This window comes from Pygoscelis adeliae, unplaced genomic scaffold (genome assembly GCF_000699105.1).
Source record: "Pygoscelis adeliae isolate BGI_AS28 unplaced genomic scaffold, ASM69910v1 Scaffold91, whole genome shotgun sequence".
Classification (NCBI taxonomy): domain Eukaryota; kingdom Metazoa; phylum Chordata; class Aves; order Sphenisciformes; family Spheniscidae; genus Pygoscelis; species Pygoscelis adeliae.
The window spans coordinates 2,002,342-2,026,005 of record NW_008824196.1 but is presented as its reverse complement, the minus strand read 5'-3'; the positions used below and the strand labels follow the sequence as shown (position 1 = coordinate 2,026,005).

Below are 23,664 nucleotides of genomic sequence, written 5' to 3'. Positions count from 1 at the left end.
AGCGTGTCCAGAGAAGGGCAATGAGGCTGGTGAGGGGTCTGGAGTACAAGTCTGATGAGGAGCAGCTGAGGGAGCTGGGGTTGTTTAGCCTGGAGAAAAGGAGGCTGAGGGGAGACCTCATCGCTCTCTACAACTACCTGAAAGGAGGTTGTAGTGAGGTGGGTGTTGGTCTCTTCTCCCAAGTAACAAGCGATAGGACGAGAGGAAATGGCCTCAAGTTGCGCCAGGGGAGGTTTAGATTGGACATGAGGAAAAATTTCTTTACTGAAAGAGTGGTTAAACATTGGAAGAGGCTGCCCAGAGAAGTGGTTGAGTCACCATCCCTGGAAGTATTTAAAAGACGTGTAGATGAGGTGCTTAGGGACATGGTTTAGTGGGCATGGTTGTGTTGGGTTGACGGTTGAACTCGATGATCTTAGAGGTCTTTTCCAACCTTAATGATTCTATGATTCTATGATTCTATGTAGGTTTACAGTATATTTGTACACATAGCGTACCATATTTATGATAGTAACAGAAAATCCTGATTGCAACAGCCAAGTTAAACTAGAGTATAATCATGAAACTTTTTGCATTGCACGATTGGTCAGTATTTATACAATGTTAGTGTAGGTTAGGAGCTCTGTGTCAGGTAGCAGGAGAAGCAGGACTCTTCCACGAGAGAGGACAAGCCAGGAACCAAGGGTGACTCCAGTACCTGCAGCTCCCTTACTGCGGCACACTCTTACAGCATTTGACCGGAGTGGGCAGGGGTGGGTGCAGGTAACAGGGTCCATGGATAGTCCCAGCTGAGGCAAAAAGTGATGAACCAGAACCAGGGGCCACCCAGGGGGCCTAGTCAGGAGCCAAAGGAGACAAGGCCAGAGACAGGACTGGAAACAAGGCTACAACATGGGTCTGAAGTTCATTCAGGAGATGAAGCCAACAACAGGAGCGGAGACAAGGTGTCCTTCCAGGAGACAAGCTACCTACAGCATAGGTCCAAGATCCACAAGCCATAGCTCAGGCCCAGGCCTGAGATGGAATGGGGGTCCTGGGCTCATGGCAGGGGTGTGGGTCCCAGTGAGGCTGGTCAGGGACAGTAAGGCCAGTTGATACCCGCAGTGCCCTGGCACTCTGCAGATTTCAGTGGTTCCAGCTCAGCTGTCGCCTTGGGAACTTTGTTTTACCATTTTTTTGGTGAGTGTTTGAAAGAAGAGGCCTGTGAGCGTTCGAGCTGCTTCTCCCTAAGCCTGGCAACTAATGAAGGGAGAAGGACGAAGCCTGACTGTGGCCTAAAACATTAAAGCCATGAAGACCATCACAAGACAAGTGGATTTGGAAAGCTTTACTAGATTTGGTTTAATTTTTACAGCTTTCCCAAATCTTCATCCATTACATAACCCCTGATCTAGTCAACTGCCTGACAAATAGCGGGGCTTCTGCTGATGGGTTATTTCTGTGTGACTATCAAAGGCTGCGCAGCATATGTCCACCCTGGACGGGACCCAGCACAGCCACCTCAGCCTTGACAGTGGTAAACAGATTTAATTTTGCACTCCATCTGTGCAAATCTTTTCCAGTTAGACTTTATGTTAGTACTATTTGAGTCTAAAAAAGGTAGGTTACTAATCCAGAGTGACACACAGATTCTAAATGGGAAGTCTGAATTTTAGTACTGGGCTCTTACTGCGTCACTGGTTTTGCCACTTAGTGGTAAAAAGCACAAGAAATCTTGGCTACAGTGGTGTGATAATCTTTGAATTTCAACATTTTCTCTAGACAGCATTTTTGTATTTGAAGTATGTTTTGAAATGTAAATTATGCACTGAAGTCATCAGTATATACTAGGCAAAGACTGAAAAATTGAAATAAAGCCTTTATATATATAGACAAGTGTACATACGTATATTGCACATACACAGCTAAACTATTCTATGAAGGTGGCTGCTGAATTAAATTACTATTTAAAAAAACCAAAACAAAAAATTACTCAAAGTTACATGGAAGATGTTAAGAAGATTTTACTTGTGACAATGAAGAATCTGACAATTAGGATTAAATATGATTTTAGGGATTCTCATTTTAATACTCTTGATATTGTAAGTAGTATAAATGGTGCATTGTGTATGATTTCTACTAATAAGCAGCTCCTTCTGTCATCCAGTTTTCTACTGAGACATATTTATAGTAAGTAGAATAAATTAATTACAGAACCATGTAATACAAGGATGTAATTCCATCTAGTAAAATCCCCTGAAGTGGAGCTTTGAGTTGTTTGCCATGTAAGGGAAGCAAAGCATAGGTAAGTAGACTTTGCTGCTAGGTCAAAGCTTTTCCCTGGGGGTAATGTCCAAAAATAAGAAAGATTGTTTTATTCTTCTACAGCTTGTTTTATTGACCCTTTTCCTGGCTAGCACAGAAAACAGTAGGATTCCTTCTACCTTACATCTCCCTCCCTTTCTTTTGTATGTATGTGTCTACAAATGAGCAGCACATTTTCTTCCTGCCTAATTTCAAGCAAGCTAAACACCTGCTCTACATTATTAAGTAGGTATAGCCATAACTTTGGAATTTTAAACACCATTTTCTTAAAATCTCAGTTTACTTATTTGACCTTCTATTGTTAAAGGAACAATGAAAGTAAGATTTCTCTAAGAAATATAAGGCAGATCTTGGGGTGACTGCAGTATTTTTTCTGTGTTTACATAGCATGATGTGCATAGTTGTCTATTTCTTTCTTCTGCAGTTATGCACCACTTTCACAATAATTTCAGTCCGTTCTGTACAGATGCTTTACTGCAGAAGCCCCATTAGGATCAGTACTGCTCTTTGCTGATGCTGAAATGTGCCTATGACAATCACTAGGTTTACCTAGGACTGAACCAGAAATAATCAGGGCTCAGAGAACTAAAAATATAGCTTACTACAGCTTGATCAAAAAGACCTGTTTTTCCCTAGTTAAACAACTTATCATGTCTTTTCCCATAACAATTTGGGAGAGATTATTTGAGTGGGAGAACGCTGTATTGATCTCCAGGAATTGGCAGGAGACCAGGAGCCTTTTTTAAACTACTTTAAGGGGTTTCTTTTTGGAAAAGTCAAGCTGACTATCATCTTGTAAATAGAACTGTATAACCCTTCCCCCTCCCCGAAAGGGGAAGTTGCTGTAGCTTCAAGAGCTATTTTGCTGTCACTACTTTATCCTCGGGGGACTATAGCTTTGTGTTTCCTAGTTACAGAAGGAAGGGGAATAAAGTATCTGTGGAGAACCAATTGCAGGAGCTTCCACTGCAGTTAGCTGCCTACTCTGGCGAGCAAGAAGGGATTTTCAAGACTTTCTTTAGCGCTGCAGACAAAGCAGGGGGAATCTCAAGATCTTTTTGTGAAAATCTATTTGAGTGCTGTTTTCTACTGATAAGTAAGTTTGTACAATAGAACTGCAGTTCTGCAAACTCTAAGCAAAATGTAATGATATTTTGAAATGATTGGTTATTTGTCCAAGCAGTGTTAGAAACAGTAACAATTCTCTTGCAGCCACTGGTAGGTCATGTGCCATGAATGGGATTGGGATGTCCGGTTGTCTTTCAGGGAGATACTGCCATTTCTTTCTGGCTGCTACCTAGACTGCCATTTCTCTCTAAGTCATGTATCTGGCAAGCAGATCTGAAAAGCTGGAGAAAAATTTTGTTGCTAGGCTAGAAATCCCTGAGATGCCAGCCGCAAGGTAAGGTGGGAAATATGATTAATAAGGACAGGGAAATTGAAGCCTCGTTAGTCCCTGTTGTAAATCCACACTTTTTGGTTGTACCTTATTGCTCTTAAGAGCATCTCATTTTTTTCCTGTGAAAGCTGAGTTGTTCATTGTGATAAATATTAATAATCATAGAAGACATACTTCCTTCTAACAAAGAGGATCAGTATTGAAACAGAGAAATTTATATTATTCCAGCAGAAACATTACCACTTCTTCCCCTATGTGTTGCTCACAGCCTTCCTCAGTATTCTTTCCTGCTTAGATTTTCTTTTCTATAAATTTAATGAAACAGTGAACATCTCCACAGTCCAAGCTACCTAATTATTGTGTTCTGAGGAGAAGTGCAGACTTCTTGGAAGATTTGTTTCCAAATTCCAAACTCCTTGATTTTATGGGCAAATTAAAAGATCTACATTAAATTCAACATAAGCCTGTGTCCCATAACATTTAAAATTCTTGTCGTGGATCCTGGACAATTTTCCTAGAAAGAGTTCTCAGGGTTTTTTTATGAGACAAAAAAAAGCTATAGCCCCCAGGGGCTGCAGCTGCAGAAAGAAATAGGCCAAATGTACATCATTCCAAAAATGTTGCTGGGCTTAATCTCTCATAGTGCCTGATTAATGGTTTTGTATGCCACAGAAGAGTGATAAAGACCCTAATACTCTTATTGCTGTAGACACACCTCCAAACTCAGTATGTGCATGTTTAGAAGATGGGCAGCTCCATCATGCTGCCCAACTCTTTATGCTAATAAAACACCCAAAGCTTTCTGCTATAATATAATACTGAAAAGTCTTATAGTTGTGAATTTTCATACCAAAGTGGGTCTCTCTAAAACATCAAAATATGAGTTAGGAAAACTTCACTTAATGAAGTATGCACTACAAATATTCTGTATAGCTTCATGCACCACTTTTCTTTGGTTAGTTTATCTACAAAGAAGTAAAACAAGCTTTATTACATAGTTAGGTTACAGTAGCCGTGGCAAAGTATAGACATTTTTATCAAGTCTGTTTTAACATACCTGACAGTTCAATTAACAAGTATTAACTAAAAATATCTCCAGCTGGGACACTTAATAACTAAAAATTAATTGTAACTGCTTGAAAATCTCATCTTTTCCTCTTCTTCATAATTTCTTATGCCTGGAATCTTGCTGTAGCTCTTTAGGATCATAATTGCATGTTGCTGTACAAGAACGTAAAAGTTACTGTACTCAAATCAGAGGAAAACAGAACATATTCATTATATTATTAAATAGAGCTCTAATATTGCAATGCAAACTTTAAATGAACCAGTAAACAAACTTATAATATTGTTATGACTAATTTAAACACTGCTAATCTATATACACATATATTCTACTGATTACTTTCTTTACTGTAAATAAATATTGTTAAACTGAACCAGTCAGTTTTAAATGAAGCTTATCTTTAAGTTCCATTTCAGAGCTTTTCGTTTGTGATTAATTCTCACTGTCCAGTGGCAATGACATATGGACTATATGAAAGATCAGAGCGTCATAATATGTGAGCTTCTTTTCTCTGACAAACGGGCTATGTCTGTTCAGCTTCTATTGATTCTTGCTGTACTGCTGTGTTCCCAAAAGACTAGATCTCTGTTTAGCTTCTATGTTCCAAAAAAAAAAGAAAAGTGTGGTTTCAGGTAGGAGATAACCAAAGACAGAAACTGCATTAAACTTACCTGTTAACAGTCTTAATCTGCATAACCTTAGAGTCTGTTTCAATTATACTCCGCCTTTTTCCCCTGGTGATTGACTAGGATGTGCAATGCAGAGTCTCCACTGCTCAGAAAGATTGATGAAGTCATTTGCGGCAGTAGCTGACCATCTTACATTGTACAGAGCTGGCCTCTAGCGTCACCTCAGCAAGAATTTTTTTAATGAATAACTTGCTTTCATAATTTGAGCTAGCTTCACACCTATTTTATTCCTTGAGATGAATGATGAACGGATAGAAGGATGACGTGAACGAGATTCTTTGCTAGACCTGTACTGGATAGCCACAGTTTATGCTTCTGAGAGCTACCTCCAGAACTGATAGCGGTTTTCTGGAAGCTATTCTATCCAGTCATAAACTTTCCTAACTGACTTGGATCAAGTGGTAGCATATACTTGCATTGCTGACTCCGCCCTTATTTGCACCCTGGCATGGCTTCAGGCAGCCCAAGCATGGTCTAAGTGTATAAAAAACAGTTCCACTATCCATCATTATTTCTATTCAATGGTAACAAGTTGAGCCTTCTGGCTGCCCATTTGTCTTCAGTAACCAACCAGATCCAGACACCTCTTTCCTTGCCTGGAAATGTGCTCAGCTAGTCTGTGGGCAAATGGTCTTTGGTCTCCAAATTTTGCATCAGCATATTGGATTTTCAGATCCTGTCATGCATTCCTCTTTAACTTCCAAAGCCAGCATGTCACAATACTCCTAAATTGTGCTGTACAAGCAAGTATGGTGACTGGAGTCCCTTCATCTGCACTGAAAGACAGCTGATTTCTGAAATTAGTACCTTCAGTGTCAGAATCACTTCTTAGGAGTTTATTAATCAAGAGTGCTTAGGATGCTAGAGGATCTGAATGATGTTGTCATAAGTGGGAGGTTAAAAACTGTATGCCCCAAAGCACACTGGAGTTGTCAGTTTTGAGAATGGTCTTACTTTAAGTCATGCACGAGGTGACTGTACACACATGGGCAAGCATTTGAAGAAGAAACAAGTTACTTATCAATATTTATCAAATGCCTGTTGCATCTGCTGAACATGTTAAAGTTCACAAATCCCTGCTTGCATATGGCTTTGGACTCCTTTTGACCAAAAAAACTGTTGGGCTAGACAAAATACTGGATGCACAGAATTCACTTTGCCCTTTCTATACACATCAGAGAACAGGAAGAAATGTGAATGTTTGCTTTGGGTATTGCTAAGATTGAAAGTGTTTTCAGTATAAAGGGAATCAGTGAATACGCATGCCCCTGCAGTGTCAGTATACCTGTACATAGCACTATATCTATACTGTCCATATCTGAATTTAGATATTTATATTATCTGTTCTCTACATTGACTATAAAGGAAGATTAAAATGACCAGATGGCTTTCTGAGATATGTTGGGGTCCTTTTGATCAGATGTATCACAATCCCAGTTGCTAGAGAGGTAATCTTCTTTTTGTGCTGTTTCTGAGTTAGTTAAAAGTTTTTGCATCTTCGTGATCTGAAAAAGCCTCAGCAACTTTATTTTCCTCATTGAGGTTATTTGTCACTTATCCCTTCTTGCTGCAAAGCTTTCTAATCTGGTGGATGGATGTTAGAAATATAGTATACATAGTATAGTATATACATGTGTGTGTATGTGTTCATATATATATTTATATATGATAACGATAGTGTACATAAACATATATATATTTAAACAAGAAATATAGTGTGTATATATGTAATGCTGGATAACATAAGTCCTATTTCTGGATCATTAATGTCAAACATGGCATTTTGTGCCTCTTTTAAGTACTTTTTTCTGATTACAGATATCATAAACCCTTAATGGTATGGGTTTCCAGGGAAAAATGCTGCTCGCACCTCTGTCCATCTATCCCTACTTCATGTCCCACCTTTCAACAGTCTGACAATTCTCCTGTTCTTTTTTGCAGTGTACAAGTGAGAAGCAAAAGGTGGGGGTGGAACTAAGCTTGAATTAATTTATTTCCCAAATCATAATTTAACAAAGTTAATAAATTATAAACTGACATAATCTTACAAATCATATAGTCAGGTTGGCTGAGTTAATAAGGGTAACTATTTCTTATCTCGCAATTTGACCCTGCGTGCCTACATGCCTGTTTTTCAGTTAGAAGATCTGAAACCTAGGGACGAGGTGCCACTGCAACATATGCTGTCCATATGCAGTAACTTTGGTCCATGTAGACACTGTAGCCATTCATCAGGGATTCCTGGACATCCAGGCTACCCCAGTTGCCAGAGTGTGAAATCCTGGTAAATCACCACTCAAAAGAGTACAACAATAATTATGCCTAAAAGCAGTAGTCTGCAGCCAGAAATGGTAGGGCTGGCAGGCTGCTCTGAAAATACATTTGAGATTCTTTACTGTGTTGCCTGTACCACACACATTAAGACTCCACTTTCCAAACAGATGCAAACAGTCAACCCTGGAAAAACTGAAGGGAAGGGGGTTTGCTTTTAAAGTACTCCTGAAGTATAGAAATTAAAATCTTTTACTGCTTTGTTACTTTGAGTTACACAATTATGTAATCCAGAAAATGTATCAATGTCAACATGCTCCAAATCAAAAACATAAAGAGGAAATGAGTTTATGAGCAAATGTATTTCCAGGTCACTAAAGAATACATGGGTTTTGTCACTAGAAGGTCTTATTTTTCTAGGACTATATTACATTAGCTCGAAAATAAATGACAAGGCAAATGTTAATTAGGCTTCTAACAACATGTAGGCACTTTGCTCAGGTCTTTAGTCTCTAACTTCATAATTTTACAGGGAGAGTGAAAGCAATTATTCTTCTATTTTTCTCTGAGTTATCAAGTTGCTGAGTAGCCTGTTCTCTACTTCATGTTATTTAGGATATAGATAATAACTTCCTGATACCGACCCTTTTAGGCAGCTGGACGTTGTTTAAATTCTCCATATTACTAGTAGTACAATCATATGTGTTAGCCAAAATGGCTTTTTCTATGCATTCATGAAGAACTTCTAGCTTGATAAGTTATAATTGACAGTGTCTAATGTCTTTCGTTATTCACAAGACTAATATATATAATACTCTGAACATTTTTTTTGTAAATTAATACATATAATCAGCAAGTATATATTTATAGAGAATATATATTTGTATATATACATACATATAAAATCCCTCATAACTACCCCAGTTAATTTTTTGAGCTTTTAGATGGTAGTAGTTGCCAATGTTATGGTAACCTTTACAGTTCAGCTACTTTTCCACAAAATGCATTGTATTTTTCCTGTTTATCCTGCCTATTGCAAATACTTTATTTAACTACAGTAGATCATCATTCACAGTAGTTAAAGGTAAAAAACAAGTTTTCAAATGCCACCACTCTAAAAACACTTATCAAGGTTTAATGGTACTGAAAAATAGACTTTCTGTTTATAGTAGCTGTTTTTGTTTGGTTTTCTGTTATACTAACTAGTATCAGAATTATTTAAGATATTTGTTAAACTTGGAAAAGATACTGTAAAGTATCTTATCTGAACAGGCTCTTTATGACCCAGAAATATTTTCTCCGGGTTAGCAGTATGATGCATGCTGTCCTCTATCAATAGAATTTTCTCTGCTTTTCCCATTCCTATAATTTCTGTAAGATTCATCAACTTTTTAGTTTCAGAAAAATAGAGCTGTTTACTATATGCTACTCTTACAATTAGACCTAGAAGCTGTTACATGGACCTAAGTTTCTCATCTCAAATGAATTTTCCAAATGAAAGGGAAAAGGTGTTTTTTATTGCAAACTCTTAAAAAACCCAATCACTTATTAAAAAGGTTTTTAACTGACTGAAAAACTCTACAAAGTAAAATATACCTACCACAAATATAGGCATCAGTATTTTAAGAAGATAATGCTAAGTAGTCTGTTATTACTATGATTTTCAGTGAAACGAGGAAGTCTAATTTTCTTATGCCAGTATATATATTTCTCTACATATCTGCCATACCTTAAACAGGATAAATACCTTAAACAGAAACGAGGAAGTCTAATTTTCTTATGCCAGTATATATATTTCTCTACATATCTGCCATACCTTAAACAGGATAAATAACATCTTTCAGGCTCAGGGAGTCAACAGCCAGCATTAACTGGTATCATCAGTTTTCTGTTATTCCTCCTGCTCTAAAGCCACCATTGTAGGGGGATTTTGAGATAGGTAGTGGAAATAATGACTTGAACAGGACAATTTCGGAGGCTAAAACGTGTTATTACAGGTTGAACTAAGAATTCTGTCATTGGAAATCATAGGGTTCAAGCACTTCATAGTAATTACAGGGGAATACCGAGGGGACATCCTGTAATATATACCTCCAATATTGCATTACACATACTTATGCTCTGGGCCATGAATTCACTGAAATGAATTTTTTGTTTATGAATTATGATGGTAAATTGAGGAATTTGTGAGACCTCGTTTCCCGCAACTGGATATGACTTGTCAGTTCTCTATAATTCTGGGTCTTGCACCTGTTTCTGTGTCCAGTCTGTAGAAGCTATCGTTGAGTCTTGTCCCAGAATGGATCTGAACTGCAGCAGAACCTTTAAGCCAGAACGTGCTGCTGGGTTTCACTGGTGTTGACTTCAAATATGTCTATGAGTATTTTAATTTGGGTTGGGATCACCTGCTTGCTGTGCTCTGCCTCACACCAAAAAGTGCACTGGATTCACTTCAGATGAAACCAAGCTGGAAGAGGGTCTCTCCAGGAGCCTGTCTAATGCACTCCAGCAGTTAATGGGCACTTGGTCTGTGGGATGCAGGTGCAGCTGGGCAGGCCAGGCAGGCTAACACCCCTTGCCGGAACATGGCTGTGTCCTCTGTGCTGGCTGCCCCCACCTTCCAGCCACCATCCTGTAGTCACAGATGCTGGGACTTTGAAGGACAGTGGAAATATTTGCTCAGTGTCTTGTTTAAACACCAGCACAAGGCCGTTTGAGGCTTCAGGCTCTGGTGGTAGAAGAGGGCACTGGAGCTGTGTAGAAGGGATGTTTGAGCATGTCAGGGTGCAGCGAGGCTGGGGTAGGGGACTGCAGGCAGGGACCTCTCCCAGTGGTGCCACCGTGCTTGGAGGTGGGGAGCAGAGCCACGCTGGGTGCAGTGAGCAGGGTGTGCTGTGGGCATACCTACAGAGTAGCCCACCCAGGTCAGGGCCTGAGCTTAAATATGGCCCTGAAGCTCTATATCTGGGCAGAAACACCAGATGAGGTTTCTCCCAGTCGTTTCTCACTATGTTGCTGGGCTCACCAAAGCCCGATGACAGGTCATGCTGCTGTGCCACGTCAGAGCTGGCCTTAAGCTGGCCAGACCCCCTGGGGTGGGGGAAGGAGCCTGGAGAGCCTAGGAGGGGGCCCACAGCACCCTGTCAGTTAGTGAACGTGATTTTTCACCCATATTTCATTTTATCAGATGGATGCTACCGTAGGGTGGGTAATGATAACACACTGGAGCATTCTGGCTAGACGTGCAGTGTACACTGTCACCCATCATGAGGATGAAATGTGTGCATACCCTTTATATGCAGGCAGAAATACTAGTTTGGATTTCTATAAAATTGAGCCACTGTTCTTTTCATGTAAAATGTTTAATTTGGGGATTTCTTATCATGGCAATTTTTGATAGTTTCACTTTGGCAAGCTATGAAATTTGTAGTTTTATTACCAATTGCATTAATAATTTATTTTGTATAAGGGAGTTGCAATATGCTACTCTCTCACCTAGGTCACAATTAATCAAGTACTTCTTTATTTTCTCTAGGGAAAGGTTGTTACCTGCTTTTAAGCCAGGTGTCTAGGCACGGTTCTCTAAAATACATCATTTCATCTCTGTTCTGATGAAGGAAAACTTTTTAGGAAAAACAAAAGGTGGAATTTTGAAGTTCAAATTCATATGCATAGTAAATAACCTTATTTAGTGTGGAAGAAGAATGTATGTTTTATAAATTATATGGAGTGTTTCTTTTTACACTATTGACACATGGCATCCATTAGAACCCAATGGAGGTTTTGTACAATTATTAATTGTAAATGGTTATTCAGTTTATTGGTCTCTCATGCTTCATAAAAATGAATTTGTATGTCTAAAAACCAGCAATGACTGACATGATCTTGCTTTTTCATTGCCAATTTAATTGTCATTGTCTTTCATACAGTGATTAACACTGAATGGTATGATATCAGTAACTATATGATGGGAAATTGAGTTGCAGACTACTGGGGCAAGAACAATAATATAATCAATACAATTCAAGATATAAAAATGTTTATAATGTAATTGTAATTTATTATGTTTTTAATTTATACGTAATGCTGCAGAACCTACTTTCTGGGAAGAGGAGAGAAATTACATTTCGTAATGATGGATGGCATTGTTATGGTTATTTTGGTTGCAGTTTATTTTTTATTTCTGATCATTTACTATTTTGTGGATGAAAGGCAGGGTGCAGGGGTGTGAATAGAATATATACAGCTGGGTCTTGTCCCAGAATGGACCTACAGCAAAACCTGGGAGCAAGATCTGTGACAGTGTCTAAAATGAGATTATCACTTTTAGTGCAAACGCAGAGAGGATATGTAAATTAAATATAAATTAAGCACTCAAAAGACATGAATTCTGTGAAATGAAATGAAAACATCAAAACCTCTGAAAATGGGTTAGCTGTTTCTTTAAGCACTTTAATTGTAGACATTGCTTGAAAAAAACAAGTTTTCTTGTTTTCTTATCTGTAAGAATGGCCTTAAGTATTAAAGCTAATGCTTTCACATACTAATACATAATTATTTATACTACTTTGATGTTTTGTGTATTTTTACAAGGTGCTAATTGTGCTGAATCAAGTTGACAAAACTGCATAATTTGTAGGTTAATATTAGCATAATCCTACAGTACATTGTTTAGCAACAGTACAGAAATGAAGTTTATTGAATCTTTTTCCAAGATGATGAATAAGAGTGTATGTCTCTAACAATAATAGTTTCTATGACATAAATCATGACTTTTAGGGAAGTTTATAACTGTTCTTTTTCATGTGAGCTAACTGGCTGTGAAGTTTTGCTAAAGCAGAATGTTATCATAGAAGTGGGTTTCATAGTTTATCAAGGAATGTTATCAAAATATCAAGGAATTAATTGAATCACAGATGCAAAATTAAGATTTGGTTTACAACAACAAACCAATAACCTTTTGCACCCCATCTCATGTTTGTGACTTTCCTGTATTCAAAGGTCTTTCCTTCCACCTTTGCATGGCTTTTTAAAAATGGCAGCCTTGGGACATGGAACATCAAGTTCAGTCCCATTGTATAGAGTTCCACTGACAGCATATCCAAATTGACATCTGTAAATCCTTGTGCAATATCATGTACAATACTACCAAGGAATATTAAATTTTGCTTATAGCAAGTCAAGCCTAAAGGTTTACTAGAATGATAATCTTTGAAGGAAGGAAAGCACCAATATTTTTATGGCTTAATGTAAATTGTCCTGCATATTACCTCAGCAGTTGTCTTTGGTTGCTTTTTTGCTTTCTTGCTTTCTGGAGGCAAAATAAATCCATTATGTGCTAATGAGAAAACAGGAAATCACTTCCTCGAGCCATTGCTTAACATGTTCCCTGCTGGAGTGTCAGTGCATATAGAAAAAAATCAGGCTGGTGTACAAATTGTTTTTCACTTGTCAACTCTAACGTACTCAAGTTAGAGGAATAAGGCTACCTTACTAAGCGTCAGAGCTCCTGTACAATGCTTACGCCCTTTGCAATGTATACAAGTCATACATTCTAGTCTGGAGTCCAATGGAACCTAATGCTTGGCTTCAGGGTGCCCGCTTGTATCTTCTTATCGAGCATATGCAAAGAAAAACAGGAGAGGAGGACACATCAAAGAGGAAATACTGCCCAAATACCAGACAGTCACCTCCTATCCACACCATTTTCACTTATGCCTGTCAAAGGGAAAGGGATTAAGTAGATGAAGATACAGGTGAATGGATACACTGGGTTCTTTTAGCTCAGTGACTCGTCTCTGACAGCAAACAAGGGTGGATCCCTAGGTAAGAGTATATGAATTGCAAGGCCTGTAATGACACTTTCCTAACCTCCAGATTGTGTGCTTGGGGATTCCTGAGGCAGCCATCGTCTTTCTGAGTTTTCATAGTCCTCAGAGCATTGCTCTTTTATGACTTCACTTACGAATTTTTACCATCTCCATTCTGCTGTGCCAAGACTTCAGCAACTTAGCTGCTCAAAGTTTGTGGTTAATTAGCCTTCTCCTTTTGTGGGTTTTGAACTTGCCACCTGGTAACAGGATTGCAAATGGTAAAACAAGCAAGCAAGCAAGCAAGCAAAAGCCTCTTTGTTTTTAAATTTTAGAAAGCTATTTAAAGTAGTACTGTGTGTAAAAGGATGCAATACACAGATTTAGCAGGGGAAGCTCTCACTTAGATATACCCAGGAGGGGTGTCCCATAACACACAGTGTGAACATAAAACTGCACAGTGATATCCCCTTTCACTCCCCATTTCAAATGGACGTGCACCTGCCACTGCAGCAACAACTGCATTTGCTTTTATCATCGTAACAGTATTTAAGTACAGTTAATCACTGAAAGACCATTGAATTTTAGTGGATTTGCCTGTCCATAACTTTCCTCTGTTTTTTACTGATGCTTAATATTGGTTTATACTTATTATGCTGAGAGTCACAAGTTTTTTTAAGACATGAGCAATAAGCATTAGTATTTAAACTTGTAAGTTTTAGACATACATGTCTTCTCACTGCAACTTTTCTCTTTTCTTCTCCTTGCAACTCTTATTAGCCAAAGCAAAGAGAGGAAGAATGGAGAGTGATGGGAGATTCAATTTGCAAGTGCTGGAATGCAAATTCAGTGATACTAATATCAACCCCCACTGAATTTTTGCATTTAAGCTACTGATAAACTTCCTCCTGCTGAGAAGAGTAATTTCATTTTGTGAGGAACAGGAGGAAAGCTGTTTTAATGTAGTGTCCAAAATGAGAAACCACACTGGACCAAAAGAAATGGATTTTAACTTTCATTTTCTAGGGGATTTTTTTAACTGTAAAATAAGATTTTTTCCTTGTAATTCAGAGTAAGGTAGTCAAAAAAATATTATAATGTGCCTTTCAGTTATGGTTCGACTCGTTTTGAAAAATAAAGTATGATAAATGATCACAGTCATTTTAATAAATAAGTTAGGTGAGTGACTACAATTTTTAACTGGATCAATTATCTGTTTGCTTACAATATTGCTAAGGAATGCAACACACATGGCAGATCTTGAACAACTCCTGTGTTCATCTGTAGCTAAGCAGAGCAGTCATAAACATTAACTAGGAATCTAAATGTATTTCTTTGAACATAATTTAAACATATTTAAGATTTTTACTGTGATTGTGGTCACGTTTCATAACAGCAATGAAAAGTAGACCACATTCAAGCCAGTGATTTGAAAACTGTGATATCTCCAGTTGGCATTGCTTGATAAAGAGAGCAAAATGCAAAGGACACAATTGACAGGGCAAAGGTGGAAATAAATACCTAGCCATCTCAAGAGGGTTATCCTATATGAAAGGAAGAGAACATAGAAGAAAGTTACAGTGGTATAAGATGTTATAGCAGTGTAGGAGGTGTTTGATTACCATAACACTTTTTTTGTAAAATGTGTTTTCAAATTATACTTTTCCCTAATGTATTCAACAAAAATATTTTGAGTGCATGAGCTGTGCTTATTCTTGAAAGATGTTTTGTAGTACTCATTTTGATGCCTCAACAGCAAAATTCCACCAACTGCTACTGTGTAGAAATTACTATAAATCTCTGTATCTATTTTTCATTCTTAAATAGACACAGGTTTTGTGCACTGATTATTTTGTATTTGTTTTTTTCTAACAATTTCTTAGATGGTTGATACTGGGTTCCAAAATAAAATCTGTGAGAATGTTATTTAAATAACAGCTTCACAGTATACTAAAAACTTACTACAGCTTGAATTTATAGGGAGCAAAGAGGCTTATGTCAGCTTCTGTGGGAAGCTATCAGCCCATAAAGGCTTAGAGGAGTCTTTCAATACTTTTTTATCTTTAAGTCTTTTTTTTTTTCCTTAAATATTTTTTAGTTTTAACTAGTAAGATTCTGTATTCTGAATGTTATGATGTATTGTTTTGTCCAAGGCTGCATCTTCCTCCATCTTTATCTGTCATCACTATTAATGGCATAACTGATCATTTGGTCAATCAGTGCTGAGCTCTGGCACCTTCTTTGCTGTGGCTTTATCAGACATGCAGCCATATTAAAATCAATAGAATAAAGATCACCTGATCTATTCTGATAGTTTGTCTGTGTCCATTTCCAATGAAATTTACTGAACACATTGTCATTTATTAGAGTGGTTTGGAATGCGTGTTTGGACTGCATAGGACTAAGCAGTAACTATTATCTTTTAAATCAAATAAAGGTTCTGGTGTTTAGCAGCTATTAACCTCGGGGCCCATGAATCAAGTTCTGCTTGAGGAACAAAAAGAGTTGATTCACAGACAGTTAGAGGACTACTGTTCTCTGCAGAATTTAGACTCTGAAAAGTCTTCTCTGTTCTTTTAAAATGTGTTTTTAAAAATTTTAATAAAATAATTATTAGTTTTCCTTCAGCATCTCATGACCAAACTAGTAGAACAGTACAAGGAATACTTTTATCTCAACTACTTTTTTAAAAAAAAAATCATCCTCATAGATTGTGGGGGTTTTCTATGCCTTATATTTTCCCTGTCTTATAGTTAATGTAACAGAATAAGTACAAAGTCTCTGTTTCACTGCTTGCTGGTCCAACTCTACTTTGAGTATTATTAATCAAAAGTGATTACCATATGCAGTATGTTAGAAGTAAGAAAACTGCATCTTTGTATGGGTGCGTTCAGAAAAATAAATCTTCTTTGTCTACCAGAAAAGGAGGTCTAGAGAAAAGTATATATCCTTCTGTAGATGGTTATAAATGGATATAGTGCTACTCATATTGTATGGTATTAAAAGATTTTAAAATCTGAAAACCAAGGTGGGAATATATAACCAACAGAAGAGAAGAAAAAATTATATTTTCTTATAAAAAATGAAAAATCATCAGTACAATGGAAGAGATGGTCTGTATTCTCTGATAGTAACATGATTTTATTTGGTGAATTAAACTCTTTAACATTCAAACAATCGTATAGTTTGTACATACAGAACCAGATTAATTCCTAGAAAAATAATTGAGCATCTTTGGTTTTATCCTTTAAGTACACCCTAAAACCTATTATAATCCCATAAAGGAGGATTATTAAACTAAACAACAGTAGCATGTTTAATGATGATCTGCTAACAAAACATTCTAGCTAATCTCTGATTAGTGATCACATTTTGACACCAATTCAAAACATAGGATAACTGAATTCCTTAAGACATAGGCCATCTGCAAAAAAAACCCCCAAATTCTGTCTTCATTTCATTCCTTTAGTACTTGGCAGTGGCTAAGGCAAACAGATCTTGAACCAGAAGATCAGTCAGTCACTCTGGACAAAAACGGATTAGATCTTCCCAAAGTGCCAGGAGTACTTACCCAGTCTTTTATGTAGTGGACTGTAGACTTGCAGATGTGGTAGTAATATTTTTCATCTTGCTTATTGTAAAAAACCCTATTTTTTAATATTTTAATTTTGTTTCAATCATCCTCATATTTCAGGCATTTTTATTTTTGCATAACTATCTTTATCAAATACTCAAATTGAAGTGAAACATATATAGAAAAAGGGTTTAATAAAGGGTGCCTTTACACAATACAAGTAGAAATTCCTTTGAAGAGAGTTGCATTTTCTTTGCAATTATAATAAATGGACATTTGTATCCATTGGAGAGGCAGCGAAAATTAGTTTCTCTCAGTAAAACTGGAGCAGAATTGTAGTATATGCCTGGGATCCTTTGGGGTAGCAACTTCCATTAAAAATTTTCCTTTAAAAAAATCGTCTTTTACATCTGTATTACGTATAATATTACAATTCATATTTCTACCAAAAAAACACCCCCCACCTGTAATCACAATAGGATCATAGGACTAAAGTTGGGAAGTAAGGAATTAAGAATCTGTCTACTGATTTTGCATCCTTTGTTTTATGATATGGTAGGTCAGATGCATCACAGATCTTTCAAGCTATTTTCCCTTTGAAAAGGGATCTAAAAATCATTGTATAGTCACAACACACAGCCAGTATGTTAGCCAGCAGTGATTGTTTGCAGTGTTGGTAGCTACAGCAAATTACTAAGGTGCGTTAGGAGCCTTTTATCAGCACTGGTGTTTTCTTCATGGTAGAATCTAGCATCTGACAGAGGGATATACCCAGTTACACTGGGGCTTGTGGGTATTGTATCTATGATATGAGTTAGTGTGGGTTAATAAAGCTGTAAATTGAAAACATGTTTTGACCATGGAATTAATTTGAAACATTGCAAAGGATTAAAAAATTGATAAGACACTGGTTTGTGACACATATGCTTAATGACAATTTCATTGTTCAGAAGTACTACCGTGTTTCCATTTGCTATAACCGTTAGAAATGCTAATACATGATGCCATGAACATCATACCAAATTTGACCTGAGACATCCAACATTATTCTTTTTCTTTTTTTTTTTTCTGTAGTCAGTAAATAAAGTACCAATAGATAGTTATTTCATCTCCATTTATACTTGCAGACGATTTGACAAATCTTTGGAAAAGTGGCGGCTTTTTCATTGTGACATGAAGAGCTTTAATCATTGGCTAACTGAAACGGAAGAGAAGCTGTCGAGAGCACAGATAGAGGCTGGAGACGTGGGTCATGCAAAAACCAACCAATTTCTCCAGGTATGATTTGATTAACCCATTTCCTGTTTTTCTGCAATGATTAGAAATTTGCAGGTCTGGGTACTCTATTATAGTTTTGCAGTTCATTTAAGGAGGATTTCTGGTGTTGAGTGGCCAGTGGCAATTTTGGTCAGATATTTCTGTTGTCCTTGTTAACTAAGAATTTTCACTAGTTTGTTTTAAAATACATTTTTAAAAGAAGTAAAATATAGGATAACATGGTATATTGTGGTACTTCCATAGTTACATATTTGTTTGGTTTTTATTTAAAGTGCTCATAAATTTCCATTTGATACTTATGACCAGCAGAAGTATCAGACTTAATTTTAAAATCTTTTGGAAGAAATGTGATTAACCATTGAGCTGTACAAGAGATATCCCATGAACTATGTCTTGCAAGTATTGCTTTATTTCATGTTTTAATCAAAGAACCTTGAGGATGCTTTTTGTGAAATGCAGTGTGACAGAATAGCCACTTAGTTCCTATACATCCAGTTTCAATTTGTACGCTTTTCATCTTGCAAGCTCTTCGAGCATCATAAGGAAAATAATAACTCTAGTTTCTTGGTAGTTTATTTCATTTCCCTCTTGTATGATTGGAATGGTAATGGGTATGAAGAATTAATTCTAAACTGACGTTTTGCAAGTTGATAGGTTCAGCTGAATAACATGGCTTGACTAAACTCTGGATTCATGTTATAAACTACTACGTGTGCATAAGAAAAAAATTCCGTTAAACTAATTGGCATTTGTACATTTGAATTGCTGGATTGAATTACTGGATTTCAGGTTGAAAGAAGTTAGGTCTATCTAATATGAAAGGTACAGTTTTGTTTTGAATGCAACACTAATCTACTTTTTGGCCTACGGTTAAAAAAATAAATCATGTCTTTTGTATTTCAATATTCAAAGTCACATTTTTAAGATTTAGGCTGCTATTTCTTGACTGTAAAACTGCTGAACTGAAAAGGAAACCAAATCATGCAGTGCAAGTATAAAAAAAAAGATATAAATGTTAAGTAGTACATTAAGCTGAAGTAGTTAAAATAGCAGGTAAATATTTTTCTGCAAATGACTATCAACACTTTGAACACTGAAGAAGTCTAAGATCTGGCTGACAAAATAGAATGTCCTCAAGGAATTAAAGATGCTCTTTATTGTGTATGTAAAAGGTAGCAGAGCTCGTGTATTTCCACTGAAATTTTGCCTCCCTTTCTCTGTGCCAGTTTTAAATATTTCTTTGAAAACCATACAGTACTAAAGTAAGACATGAGTATCTAGGTGATGAATAGTAATACAGTGTCATAAAGCCTTACCCTTTCTTCTTTCCTTTGCCTCTGCTCCATCACCCTTCTTGGCAATATTCTGGTATCCTTGAGCAGCTTCAAATGAGCACTTAAAAAAAATGGATCCATGGAAAACGCATTTGTCTCTTTTATTCTAACCCCTTTCTAAAACAATATTTTCTCTCTGAGAAGAGGTTGATTTTTGATAGTGCCCAGACCAAGGTAAGATGTATCATAGATGTTATAAATGCACTGGGTGTGTAGCACATTTCACAGACCCACCAGATTAGAAACAGTATTTTCTTGTCATCACTGAGAAAGAAGTTCATACTGAATTGAACATCACACTGAAAGACCCTGAGATAATGTCTTGTTATGTAGAAGCTTAGATTTCAGTGTAGAACAAGACTGCTTCTGGTTTACATTTCCCTTTGGTCTATCCTCCTTCTCATCTGTTATCCATTTGTTATTTTCTTATGCAATATATGAGAACACTTTGAACATGTTTGCAGAATCGATTTCTACCAAAATTTTCTTTTCGCAGTCCATCAAGCTTTTTCTTTCTTCCTTTTTCCCCTGTGTTAGGAATACCAGGAACTCATGAATTTGTCTTTCAAACATTTCATTTAGTTCAGTACAACAGACAAAACTACCTTTCTAATGAAAATTCACATAATGTGAAAATATTCCAACTAACCTCAAGAATGCAGACCCAATGTTAGTTAACATTTATTTGTGAAAGAATGTTTAGTCTGAAGTTGCATTGTCCCCATTCTCCTCATTGGTTCTTTCTTTATTTTGCTGGGTCTTGTTTGAAAAGTATTAGGCTTCTGTGAGGCTGACAGAAGAGATCATTAGAATTTCCATTAGGTAAACAGTTAAAACAGCTGAGCATTTTGATTTACTAGATTAGCAACTTGTTTTATTAATGAGATCATGCTGCTTAGTGAACCATATTCAGAATTAACAGGATTTGTTTGAAAATGCTTTCACAAGCAAGTGAATGGTCTTGTATTCAACAAGGAACTCTTTTAGAAAAAAATTTTACAAAACATTCAGATGTGTAATACTATTTCTAGGTAGGACTACTCTGAAAAAGTAAAGATTAATGTGTTCATTAACATTCAGTAAATACATGAAGTCAAATGTTAATGTAAAATGAAACAGTCAACAGTATGATTAGGTGATTATGTTAATATAGGTTAAGAGGTAATTACATTCTTTTCGGTGTATTTGGGGAAGTGTGTTCCTTTTTCCTGCACAATGGTATGATATTAAACAACATTTATGCATTATATATAATGTGAATGAAACCTAATAATAGAGTTGTTTCATTTTGGGTCATGAATACTTAAATACTCTTATTGTGAATTTTTCACTAAGACTTTTTGAGAGCAGAACTTGTGGTGTTGAAAAGAAATATCACATTTCAGTTTTTAAGAAATTGTAATTGACTTCTTTTATGATTAGGAGACAGGATTTAAAAGGATGTTTTACAGATAGTACATCATCTAAACCCTTTGAAACATATTGAACTCTGTCTTGAAAGTAGTTACAGATTTCTTTTGCTCTCATTATTCTGACTGAAAGGTTTTTCTGTCTCTTCACTCCTTAATGCTTGGTGACTTTAACTTCTTCAACTTCCTGCATTTGCACTTAGTTCATTCATTTTTGTGCCAAGACTGAGTTGTAGTTCAGTTTCATCTACTCCCTGATGTTTATCCCCTTCTGTTCTTGTAGGCTGCAGTCATTTTCTCTATTGGATCTCCTTTGGTAAACTAAAGCTGCTGTTTTCTAATCTGCTTTCATATGATAGCTAAACAACTTCACTCATTTCCTGTGTCTATTCCTCTTTCTGGAACATGAGTTCTCAAAATAGCACACTGTTATCCAAACTGAAATACCATCCATACCATCATCAAGACAGCTCAGGTGCTGTATTTTATAGTTGGATCTTACCATGGCTGAATGTTAGAATATCATTTGCAATCATCTATCTAAAATTTGTTATTTCATTTTTTTTCTTGTGGGCTGCCTTGCAGCCCCAATCTACATTCCATTTTGTATGTAAAAATGTTTCCAGTACAGGTTGTACTGGAAATTAATTCCAGTTTAATATGCAGCAAAGAAGCAAATGGGGGGGGGCACGGGGAGGGTGGTGGTGTTTGTGTGCCATAGATAAATGCTAAAAAGACAGCTACAAAAAGATGAATTCTTCAGTGGTTTCAGAACTAGACTGTCAAGTTACATTCCTGAATCATTACCTGAGAATTTAAAAATAGTATTCTTATTTTAAAAATATAGAACATCAGGATATTTGTTCTTTACACTCATATTAAGAATTCTCAGCAGTCTATTTTTAGTATCCACTTTTGGGTTGCAAGTTTATTTTATTATTTTAGGTGGTGCATTTTTTTTAATAGTAGAATAATTAGGTTCTGGGTCTGAATTTTGAAACAATTTCTTTGTGTTCATGATGTTCATCTATTGTGACTGGTCAGTGATGGGTACTTCCCACTAAACAGGCAAGGGCTGGACTTTATTTTCTGTAATTTAATTGTTTCAAAGATATTGCTATTATATAATTATTAATTTCTCAAGTATTTACTTTCATTTACAGGCATAAATATCAAGGATATTATGTTTATTTTTTAAGTTCACACAGGACCTTAAATAATAACTAAGATTTTGCAATTATTGGATGGTGGCCTTATTAATTATACTCAGCCTTCTGAGGATACTGTGGATGTAGAAATTGCTTGTAAATTACAGATCTCTTTTAAATTGTTCATACATTTAATTGTCCAGCATTTACATTTTAGAGTACTTATCCAAGCCTGCAAAAGGCTTGTGAATCACTCATGCCTTCCCTAGACCTGCCTTCTACTGCACTATAATGTCAGGAACGTCACATTTTTGTCTTGTAGATGTTTAAAATAAAAAGATATAGAGAATCAAGGCTTCAGTGCTGAAAATCATGGTCATGCTAATAATTTCTCTCTTTTATATCTAAATTGGATTATATGGATATTGATGATTTAATAACCACTAAATTTAAACGGTTCTTTCTGGAATACAGCACAAATGGAATCAGAGGATATGGGAGGAAAGGGTATTTCAGTGCTTGAGGCCACATATTCTCATACAACGAAAACACAGTGGTAAGTGGGTGGATAGCTTACTCTGTTTTTCCCCAAATATAAAACTTGTAAAAATACATTTTTTTATATAATAATTGTGGCTTTCATATTTTAGATTTTGTATTTTAGATTTATTTCCTGCTTTACTGAGTGATAAAGGTTATGCCAATAATCTCTAATTTTTCTTGTTCCAGTTTGAATTCCATTTGGATTCAAATGGTTCAATTTTGTTCCATTTGGATCAACTTTGTTCCATCTCATTCAATTTTGACTGTGTTTTTTGGTGTTATGAAATATTTTCAGAGAAATAGTAGAAATGTAGCAAAATATTCTTTCTGGTCAAAGAGATGTCTATGATTGCTTAATGATTCTACAAGAGAGAGAAAATATAGAATGTGGAATCAATGAGAAACCAATTTAGCATTGTTATAGAGGAATCCTTAATTAGCATGATCATGGTACATACTACAATGTCCTTCATATTGCAAGGTTATAACTGGAAGGATATATATCTGGCAGAAATGTATCATTGGCTAATGTTTTATTAATAACAAAAGCACACAATCCTTGCTATTATGTTGAAAACAGATTCTACAGTCTTTTTTTTTTTTTTTTTTATTAAGGTTCTCCTTACAATTTTACACATCCTTAGTACTTTGACTAAATGTTCTGAACTAATCACTAAAATGTTCTAAACTTGATAGCCAGCCTACATGAATGCCATCAGTTCTTACTTACATATTGACTGGATCATTTATTCAGAGAAACTTACTGGTTTTCTTTTTACTGAATATCACCCTCTTATCAAACACCTCTGAGTACAGCATGCTACTGCCCCTAAGAAAGA

The 23,664-nt window shown here is 36.3% G+C and overlaps 1 protein-coding gene across 1 annotated transcript in view; it reads left to right on the top strand.

The window, feature by feature from the left end:
- DMD (dystrophin) overlaps positions 1-23,664 on the top strand; it is a 1,204,567-nt gene that overhangs the window by 533,227 nt on the left and 647,676 nt on the right. Inside the window, 1 exon segment of the mRNA XM_009334780.1 lies at positions 18,241-18,391. Within this exon segment, the coding sequence (XP_009333055.1) occupies positions 18,241-18,391 (151 nt within the window).